At 37.9% G+C, this 10,723-nt stretch overlaps 2 protein-coding genes across 3 annotated transcripts; one reads left to right on the forward strand and one right to left on the reverse strand.

Annotated features, from left to right (window-relative positions):
- Window positions 1–2,229: 2,229 nt before the first annotated feature.
- LOC104779107 (putative pumilio homolog 10) lies at window positions 2,230–8,231 on the reverse strand. 2 transcript variants are annotated; one of them, XM_087506267.1, is made up of 6 exons: window positions 7,679–8,231; window positions 3,783–4,445; window positions 3,298–3,460; window positions 2,955–3,118; window positions 2,608–2,857; window positions 2,230–2,528 (listed from the first exon to the last, which is right to left on the reverse strand). In XM_087506267.1, exons 2-6 carry the CDS (start codon window positions 4,406–4,408, stop codon window positions 2,424–2,426), a joined length of 1,308 nt encoding a protein of 435 aa, XP_087362393.1. In that variant the 5' UTR covers window positions 4,409–4,445; window positions 7,679–8,231; the 3' UTR covers window positions 2,230–2,423. The 2 variants fall into 2 exon arrangements, with proteins under 2 accessions (XP_087362393.1, XP_087362396.1); XM_087506270.1 differs by having other exon boundaries at window positions 7,693–8,105.
- Window positions 4,566–7,556, forward strand: LOC147947034 (uncharacterized). The gene is made up of 2 exons (XM_087506260.1): window positions 4,566–5,667; window positions 5,727–7,556. The coding sequence occupies exons 1-2, from the start codon at window positions 5,665–5,667 to the stop codon at window positions 7,527–7,529; spliced, it is 1,806 nt and encodes a 601-aa protein (XP_087362386.1). The 5' UTR covers window positions 4,566–5,664; the 3' UTR covers window positions 7,530–7,556.
- Window positions 8,232–10,723: the final 2,492 nt, after the last annotated feature.

The raw sequence follows: 10,723 nt of genomic DNA on the forward strand, positions 1-10,723 counted from the left end.
AATCTTCCATCAACAACTCCATCATCAACTCTTTTGTTTCTTAACTCATGAACTAAGTTCACTTCTTCAGTTTGTATGTGTCATAAACTTTTTCTTTCTTTGTTTTTGGTTTGATTTCTACTTTGGACTTGTGTATGTTCTGCTTTCACAATTATGGTTATGTTTATAATGATTTTTCATTCAATTTTTCCTTTAATAAATCAGTATTAAAATCAGGATTAAATTCAGGATTACAAAACAATAAAAACCAGTTAATTTCATTATTTTGTAAAACAAAGTAGTCGCCATATAGTCGTCATTTTGACGGCAAATTGTCGTTAAATAGAAGGTAAATAGTCGTTAAATAGAAGGTAAATAGTCGTTAAATAAGACGACTGATTCAGACTAAAGTCTTGCAAGTTTTTTATTCATGTAAAAAGTCGCAACTTTGTCGCAGATTAGTCGCTAAATTTAGCGACTAATCAACGACTCATGTTAATATAGTCGTTAAATTGTCGGCAAATTGTCGCCACATGTGGTTACTAAATGACAACAATGCGACGACAAATTAACGACAACATTATATCATCGTTAAATAGTCGCTAAGTATTTTTTTTAAAGACTATATGTATTTTAACTACAACAGTAATTAGTCGCTAAATAGTCGTATAATGTTTTTAACGACTATTTAGCGACTATTACCACAGTGGTCGTTGGCCTGTTTTCTTGTAGTGTTCATCCGAACTCTGATTGGACTGATTCCACTTCGAGGTATGCTCTAGATGAGGTAAGAATATATCCCAAATAGTCGTTTGGCTGGAAGAGTTGATATTAAACTTCGTTTGTGTTGAACATGAGTTAAGGATTTTCTTGGATGGTATCATGATCATATCATTAAGGGTTTCCTAACCCAAAAACGCAGCCCAACCGAGCGTTTAACTTAAATCATCTTGCGATAAACCGGTCTTGCATCAACCGATGCATCACCTGCATTGATCGATGCACATCCCAAACCGGGATTCCGGTTCGCGGATATTACAAATTTAAAAGTTTTATACTTTCAAAACTGAAAAAGAAAATTGTAAAAAGTTGAGGTTTTTTTTTTTGGAAATTTTATTACAAAGGATAAAAGAAGAATTTATGAGTTGTAAGAGATTGATTTTTTTTTTTTGTAATTTATGAACACATAAGCATTGCCTTAGGAGACTAAAAATATATGTTTCCAATAGAATTTCTACACATTTCCTACGAACATTTTTCTATTCTAAAAATCGTTCTCCCACTTGTTTACCCACTTAGCTTGTTGGGGATGAAATCGTACCTATTTTTTTTCAAATGTCGGAATTGTAACCTACACATTTTCTACGGAATTCCTAATACAAGTTTTCCAAATTGACATTTTTTACACATTTGGCTACCAAATTTCTACGAATTATTTTCTTTCCATATTCATTATGCTTTCCTTTGAATTCTCATATGAGAAACCATTCACATGAAATTTGAAGGACATTATCTATCAAATTCTTTCGACATTTTTTAATTTCATATTTCTGCCGCGTTCGTACAAAAATTCTAATGACAAAACGGTTTGTAGGATTTTCGTAACACCTTTTCTACAATTGTCTGAGACATTTTTCCGTAGGAAATTTTCTTCCTATTTCATATTTTTTACGCTTACTTATTTTCATCAAAGTCGGAAAGATTTTTGTTAGGAAAGTTTCCTACCAAATTGTTTCTAGGAAAAAACATAGAAAACATGTTGTTCTCTTGTAATATATTGTCTAAAATATCCTTAATTATTTTTTAAAGTGTATCATTAAACTTCTTAGTACTTGCAGATCTGTAGCTACTAATGTTCTCATTTCTATCATATTAAAATTAAATTGAACTTATATCAAATTGATCACCCACATAGGGAGGAGTTAGGTGGAAAACATTAAAGCTTTTGTTTTCTCATCCATTTTCTATGATTTTCATTTCCTATGGTTTTCTAAATAATCTATTTTTTAAAATTCTTATTAGTCATTTTGTTAACTGAAGCGTTAAACTCTTTGGTACTTGCGATTCATGTTCTTGATCAGGCTTAATGTTTCTATGTTTTAATTTCTTTCAACTAAAAACTGATTTGACCTCATATTAAAGTGGTCACCCATATTTGTTTTCGATGAATTTCACATTGTTTAGTTATGTTATGCCAAAACCTTGTTTATTATTTTGGTTGTCTGTTTTGAGTTCCAAATAATGCAAAAAGAGAGAAAGAGAGAGAGAGTCTCTTATATATCTACTATATGAAAGAGTAATGGCCTAAAACACAGATTAGCAGGTTAGTCACTTCGAAAGAAGAGACTGACACCAAAAACATTAAGGGATTGTCTCTTTCTAAAGCCCTATCCGGTCTTTAAATACAAAATACCAACTGTTTTTTTTTTGGGTACTAATCAAAGTCACATCTTGAAGATGCTCTTGGAGAATATCTTCTTGCAATAAGGATTCGACTGTAGTTTCCCAAACCTATCAACCTTTTCCACCAATCTAGCTCGAACAGCTCCCTATTTCAACCAACCCCAAAACCCATGTGAATTTCTGTTTTTGGAAGCTTTTAGTTGTATAAAATATGTATGGTTTTACCTTGGTTACAGAAAGAGCTGTTTGGATCACATAATTCGCATAAGGATCCTGCAGAAGATATTCAAAGTTTGGAACAGAGAGGAGCTCACGGACGATCTCAGCCCGACTCTCTGGATACATACTTAGACACTTCTCAATCACATGGCTACTAAACTTCTGAGTCGCTAGCTCGGCGTAATGCAGTCTAAACTGAACCAGCAACTTCACTGCAGAAACTTCTTGCTCTATTAGGCACTGCACCACATAGTTCCTGTCCATTTCCACAAATCATAAAGAGAGTTTTTCAAACTATACAACTTTAACATTAAGAAACTTTTTTGAGTATACAGTCTAGATTTGGATTTAACCCGAAAGGATCCTGTGAAAGATGAAGTGCGTTTCTTGATATCTCAGCGACGAGTCTCTCATGTTGTGGTCCAACAGAGTTTATAAGGCAGCATTGAAGCACACAGCATCCGTGGCGATGAACTGCTATCTCTGCACAGTACTTTGTAGCTGCTTCAAACACAAACTGACACCAGATTTCACAACATTCATCAGAGCTTAAGTAAGAAACAAAAAAGAAATTATGATATGTGACAGCAATTTCAGCATAGTTAGTAACAGCTTCTAACACAAAAACTGACACCAAAGTTCACATCCTTAATCAAAGCTTAAGTAGGAAACAAAAAGATGGTGATTGAAGTAAACCTTGTTGTCATTAGGACCAAGGAACTGCAAGCAACTCTGTATCACATGATTCCCGTTCAGATCTTTAACAAGAGCAAGAAAGCCCGGTCTAAGACCTGACTTCACCAATGCAATCTGCTGTTTAGTTTTCACGGTTTCAATCATCTTCTGTACAACCCTTGTCCTGTTTTGATTCATAAACAAATTAGCCAGAAGTTAGAATACAAAAACGCATTAACCAGTGGATTTTTATCCTAAAGGTCTCAGCTTTATTTCTTGTAGCTTCCTGAAGTTTGCAAATTTGGTTTGTCCAAAAACGGCAAAAAGTACAAATCAAATTCCTTCTTTTATTAATGTGCAGAGATTTCAAATATTTCCATAAACAAAAAAGATTTCATCTTAATCCTCAAAAGATGAAATATCTCCATCTCTATATTGACTTGTTGACTAAATTAATGAATCAATGGTTTTCAAATTTACCAAAGTTGGTAGAAAGAGAAGCTTACCCATAAGTGTCAAGGCAGATTCTGATAAGCTCCCTTGGTTTTAAGGTTAACACACTCACAATCAACGTTCTCTGTTCCTCATCAGACACATCTAACAGCTTTTGGACGATGTAATTCCCAAAAGGATCCATGGAGAGTTCAACAACATGGTCAATGATCTCATGGAATATAACCTTAGAAGCTTCATGAAACGTTCCTTCTTCGACCAGTTTCTGCAAAACTCGACAACCAATCTGATCTTTGGCCATCAAGTTCACAGATCCGTAACTGTTAACCATTGAGACGAGATCCAGAGGCAAACCACCATTGATCTTAGGCTCATCTTCCTTCAAATACCTTCTCATCTGAGTACTCTCTTCTGGATAAGAAGCTCCAGAACCTTCCATGGCGGATAGGGTTTGATAAAGCTTATTCCTTTCAGCCATCAACGAACCCTTGAACTCATCGTTCCCAATCAGACTATCCTTTGTAGAAAAAGGTCCAAGCTTTCTGTAAACTTCTATGGCGGCTGGAGCTCGAAAAACCTTATTTCCTTCAAACATCAACGCATCGTTGCCACAAGAGACGCTTCTGAGACTAGGACGTGAGATACGCTTAACAATGGGAACATTCTTAAAAGCCATCATCTCTTGGAATCTGTTGGGGTTAAAGGAACCTTGAAAGCTGATACGACCTCAAGAAGCTTAATAGGCCTTAATGGGCTTGATTATTTAGTTTATTGTTTAAGCCCAAAATACTTAGAAGTCTCTTTGTATTTAATCTCACTTCCATTCTCTGTAAAACATTATCGAAATTAATCAAAACAATGTCATCTTCTTCCTTCATCGTCTCTCTCCTTCTTCTTCCTTCTTCCCTCTGATTTATTCACCTCAACCTCTATTTCTTCTGCTTCTCATCTCAAATTCTGTTATCTCCTTGATAAGCTACTTCGGTACTTATCAATTGGTGCTTTCGTTGAGAGTTTAAAAAAAAAAAACAATGGAGAACTATACTACTCAAGCTGCTCATCTCGTTCAGTCGCCGTCTTCTGCCGAGCTTGGCGAGACGATCGAACAGCTCCGGGTGAAGCTGAGGGCGCAGTACGATGAATATGTGCGCTGGTTACGCGACACGGCGAGTTCATCTGTTCCATCATCGGTTCCTCAAATCACCATGGTGAATCCGGATCTTCCACCATCTCGGCAACAAACCATCACGACGAGTCTATATCTTCCACCCTCAGATCCTACACCGCAAAGGACCTCAGAAATCTCTTTTGGGACATCTGTTGAACAAGTGGTGGGCGTTCAAGTCCAAAAGGCTTATTACACAGATTGGACCTTTAAGGATCCATTTGTTGCTAAAAATTTCAGAAAGCGAAGGATGCGCTTCAGGCAAAGCTATCACAAGGCTCGGAAAAGAAATATGAAGAAGGATCATCGTTATCACTCTTTGCATCTGGCCTTCCGAGTTCGTTCACCACGGAATCAGTTGTACCTAGGTGATGATAGGTTCCGTTCGATAGCAGTTCTTATGGCAAAGGAAAAGCAACAAAGAGGAACTCGAAGAGCTCTTTTCAAGCATCGATTCCACGAGTTTCAGAAAAGAAGGTCAAGAGAAAGATATCGAGTGGTGATAGCCTCCTTCAGATCGAAGCATTACTCTTGGGTAGTTGCTAAGAAAAAGGTGAAAAACAGCTCTCAATTGTTTGCGTTCCCTCCTTTGAATCAGTTGAATGTGAGTGTTGATGACCTTATCTCGGCATCAACACCGGATTCCAAAGTTTATGCAACATCTCCAAAGCCGTTACCAAAGGTGAAAAATAATGGAATGAAACGAAGATTCGAATGCGAGAGGGGATCAAGAAAGAGAAGTTCAGCGTTGGCAACATGTTTGGCAAACTATGGTATGCGATTTGGTTATACTTGTTCTGCAAAATCTAGAACTCATTTCAAACAATTGCAGGAGAAGGGTCCTTCTCAAGAGAAGAGAGCGGGTAAAGAAGAGGAATTACTTTGGTTCCCTCCTAAGAATTATGTGTCGGGGAAGCTTGGTGCAGAATTAGCTAATCATGGAAACAGCTTAGAAGAGAGTTTCAAGCTTGATACCGTTTCAATTATGACAAAGAATGACTCAGGTCTGCTGTTGGAAAAGTTTGTGGCTTATGTCAGATGTCTCTCTGTTCAAGTGGGTACCAAAAAGAATCTGTTCAATGATTTATTTCAAGATAACCAAGTATGGGAACCTGGTGGGTTCTTAGCTGGCCAAGCTCTACATGACTGGTTAGTGGAATCTTCTGGTTTTGATAAAATGGTTGATGTTGCTAAGCATCTACGGAGGAGACTGAAAATATATTGTAAGCTTGGGGAAGTGAGTCTTGTTGTCCATGATGTTAATGGAAGAACAATCGGTGAAGGGTCTAATGGGAATCATAATCTACTTCTACGAAGGATTCAGGAATTCATTAGTAGGGTCAAGGAGTTTCAAGCAACATCTCAGGATCTGCAATGTCGTCAAGCTGAGGTTCTTACTTCTGCAAGTAAAGCTGGAACAGGCAAGACACTACATTACAACCTTGTACCTGCTAACTTTAATTGGGAACCAGGTGGAATCTCAGCTGCACAAGTTGAACTAGATTGGTTAGTGGTTTGCTTTGGTCGTGATATAATTGTTCACGATGCTAATATTGAAGTTTGCAACGACATTAAAGAACCAATGGATCATGGAAAAGCTAATCGTGTATGCGAGTGTGGTGGTTTAGAAGATAGTCAGCTTCTGTGGGATTGGTTCGAGAAGAGTAGTATACATATTGAACTGGACATTGCTGAGTTTTGGGGATTCAAAACATTTGGTAAGGAGTTTCTAGTGTCAAGCCAGAAGATACAGCAAAGTCATTACATGTTCCTAAATGGACCCAAGGAGAAGACACAAAAGCTAGATAGTGAGTGTAATTGGGTAATTTTGGAAGCTTTAGCATCGCTGCTACAGAACAATCAGCGCTTGTCACTTCATCTTGAGGACAAGATGGATCTTTCAGGGGCGAGTAGTAGTAGGTGTAGATGGTTGGTATTTGATAGAGGAAAAAAGGATAGAAGCCTAGATGTTATGACTATAGTGTTATCCGAATTAAAGAGGTGGTATTTCCTTCAAGGTCAAATCCGTGATAAGCAGGCTACAAAATGGGAAGCTGGTATTCAAGACATAATTGTAAGATGTTTTGAAATCGGAGTGTTCAAGTCTGACGGGGAAGAAAAAGATTTGCAGGATGATCCCATTATGTACAAGTTGAGGCCACCGGAGCTACAACCAAGTGAAGAAGTTTCATGGTTTAGGTGCCTAACTGGATTGCCTGAGCATTGTGCCTATAGCGAGAAAGAGAAAAGAAAGAAAGCGATGTGGGGTTGGACTGAAGTAAAGATGATCATAGGTGTATGTCTCTTATGCACTTGGGTGATCACAATTATTGTGATCATGAGAGTGTCGTCATTGCAGGTTTATGAGAAACGGTTGAGAAACTACTACATCACTCCAGGGACATTATCCAACTCGAGAGATGATCGTGTAAAGCATGGACTGTGCAGACTAGCGAGAGACTTTCAACTTGAGGACAAGTTGATTCTTCGAGAGGGAAGTATTGATACGACCTCAAGAAGCTTAATAGGCCTTAATGGGCTTGATTATTTAGTTTATTGTTTAAGCCCAAAATACTTAGAAGTCTCTTTGTATTTAATCTCACTTCCATTCTCTGTAAAACATTATCGAAATTAATCAAAACAATGTCATCTTCTTCCTTCATCGTCTCTCTCCTTCTTCTTCCTTCTTCCCTCTGATTTATTCACCTCAACCTCTATTTCTTCTGCTTCTCATCTCAAATTCTGTTATCTCCTTGATAAGCTACTTCGGTACTTATCAAAAGCCAAGCAATCTAAGCTCTTCCGGAGAAGAAGCTCCATGAAAGTTGTTGTTTTGCAGACGAACAGAGGAAAAGTTTCGAAACCCATCATGATGAATCTGAGAAGCAGCTCCTCCAGTCAGATCCTCCTGCTCAAACCCAGAAGACCCACGAAGAGTTCTAGCTCTAGACCCGAAATCACCCGGGTCGACCCGGAAAGGTTCTTCTTCAGGTATGGTCCAAATGCTCATGTCACAAGAGATACCCATTTTGTTAAGCTTTCTACGCAAATCCAGAGCACCACCACTCTTGCTGTAACACTGATTCTTGAGAAACGGGTTTGTGTCTGGACTCTTTGTAAGAAACCCATCAGAACCATAATCAGGAGGAAGTCGACGATCCGAAGCTCGTCCGAAGTTAGAATCTCCAAAACCCATGAATCTCTCTCCAAACAGCAGATCAAAAACAGAGTAAAAGTGTGTAGAAACGAAGAGAGAAGAGATAGTAAAGCCAAGGAAACAATATGGAGCAGAGAGAAGAGAGAGTAAAGCAAAGGAAACAATACGGAGCAGAGAGCCAAGAAATGGTTTTGTGAGGGAGGGGAGAGAGAGAATGTTGTATACGTACGGAGAGAGCCTTCACGTCCAAAGGGCTGTGTTTGTCTCTTTTGTCGTTTTTTGTTTCAGTCACATTTGGCCATTAATGTGGCAACAGAGCCTCAAACACTGCTACTGCTTTTTGCAGCCTGCTGCCGAGGAAATATTCTCAAATTACACTTCTGTCCCTTTTTTATTTTTTATTCGGCCATGTGTCCCTGCCAGGCCTAACGGCAACGCTCTTGCGTCACTTATTCACTCCCTCGCTCGCTCAGGGGAAAAAATCATGTAAAGTGTAAACATAATATAAATCTGATTTTTCTTTGAAAAGAGAAGTAAAGTAAAAACAATGCATAAATTGGATTGAAGGTTGAAAAAAAAAAACATGATATCTCTCCACAAATATTAACAACATATTTCCTTTTATTACAATTCTCAATGATATGCAAAATAAAATATCATCATTAATTACACTAGGATAGTACCCCGCGGATAACTTTTTTTTTTTTGTGTGTGTTTTTTTTTTTCTTTTTTATTATGTATTTTTTGTATGTTTGTGTTGGATTATACATTCATTATATCTTTAACATCTTATTTATGAATTGTTTTGTGGATGATTTATTGGATGGTTTTGACTTGCTGTATTTGTTTCTTGTTTTTGAATGATGTATGTCCACAAGAATAAAACCAAAACACAAAATATATTCACTTTCTTTCTTCCCCCTCTCTCTAAATTTACACACTTTGATTGCATCAACAAGCAGAATCTGGTTATAATTAATTGTAGCCACAACCTCACTTTAGGAGCTTTAAGCCTTTCATTTTCAAAACAAGGAACATAAAGTTCATAACCAGAGCCTCTGGTTGGTTCATCAAGCTATTCAATCGACCTAAATACGAGAAGTTGTTAAGTCTTTGGTAGGCAAGGATATGTACATAACTAAACTTTAATTGTTCTCGCGTAAGATAATGATTACAATTTTAGATATGTAAAATATATATATCATTTGGTATATACATATGCGTTGATACTCACATAACTAATGACATAAATATCCAAATTATAATGATGCATACGTTGACTCATGTATTGTTTCATCAGAATAAAGACACACCTAAGTTATCTAGTTATCATTACCTGGTGAAGTCTTCAGGGTGGATATGTTGAAGACTTGTATCCTCGGTAGATTGAATGACCCATCAGTTATGAGTGCATGAACTTCCTTGGCCATCTCCTTAGCTCTTGAACGAGTGATCATTCCCACGATCTCTGGTTTCTCTGCAGCTTCTGTCTCCTTGCTGGCCACGATCATATCATCCTCCCCCTCTTCAAAAGGATTTGTCCTCAAATCGGGATCTGCATAATAAGGAAGCAAGTCAGAAACATTGAATGTTGAAGATATATTATACTTACCTTGAAGATCAATCTAGTAGGCGTTGTCGTTGATCTTCTTGATGACTTCAAATGGACCATCAGCTCGTGGTAGAAGCTTGCTTTTCCTCTCTTCTGGGAACCTATCCTTGCGTAGATAAATCCACACCAAGTCTCCTTCTTCGAAAACGATCTCCTTTCTGCCCTTGTTCACATGTTTCTCGTACTGCTTGGTTCTTTTCTCTATGTTCTCCTTAGCTTTAGCATGTATCCTCTTGACATGTTCAGCCTTTACTTTGCCATCAAAGCTACACTTCACACTTAAAGGTAAAGGAATCAAGTCTAGAGGTGATTGTGGATTAAAACCATAAACGATTTCAAAAGGAGAGAATAGAGTAGTAAAATGCTTAGCGTGATTATATGCGAACTCTACGTGTGGTAAACATTCTTCCCATGACTTGAGATTGCTTTTCACTAAGGTCCTGAGGAGTGTAGATAGCGTCATGTTCACCACTTCGGTTTGCCCATCTGTTTGCGGATGACATGTGGTTGAGAATGATAGCTTGGTTCCGAGTTTAGCCCATAGCGTTCTCCAGAAGTGTCCTAGAAACTTAGTATCTCGGTCTGAAACGATTACTTGAGGTATTCCATGCAGACGTACTACTTCCCTGAAAAACAAGTTAGCTACAATAACAGCATCATCCGTCTTGTGACTGGCAATGAAGTGAGCCATTTTTCTAAACCTGTCAACCACAACGAAAATCGAATCTCTACCATTTCTGGTTCGAGGTAAGCCAAGAACAAAATCCATAGAAATATGAGTCCAAGGTTGAGAAGGGATAGGGAGAGGAGTGTACAAGCCGTTGGGTTGTACTTTACCCTTGGCCATTTTGCAGATATGGCACCTAGAACAGACTTTCTCAACGTCTTTCTTCATTTGAGGCCAATAGAAGTGTTCTTGCAGTCCAAGTAGAGTCTTGACACTCCGAAATGTCCAGCTAGTCCACCTCCGTGAGCTTCTCTAATCAACAGTTCCCTTATGGATCCTCCTTGTATGCACAATCGATCCTTATAAAATAGATATCCATCCTGCCTATAGTAG

Source organism: Camelina sativa, chromosome 3, assembly GCF_030686135.1.
Source record: "Camelina sativa cultivar CO46 ecotype springtype chromosome 3, ASM3068613v1".
In the NCBI taxonomy this organism is placed as follows: Eukaryota; Viridiplantae; Streptophyta; class Magnoliopsida; order Brassicales; family Brassicaceae; genus Camelina; species Camelina sativa.

Coding starts and splice junctions, on each gene's coding strand:
- LOC104779107 (XM_087506270.1), bottom strand. CDS start 8,090: ATGGGTTTTGGAGATTCTAACTTCGGACGAGCTTCGGATCGTCGACTT. Junction 4,446..7,692: donor GGAGCTTCTTCTCCGGAAGA/GCTTAGATTGCT, acceptor AGGTCGTATCAG/CTTTCAAGGTTCCTTTAACC. Junction 2,858..2,954: donor CTTTCACAGGATCCTTTCGG/GTTAAATCCAAA, acceptor GGAAATGGACAG/GAACTATGTGGTGCAGTGCC.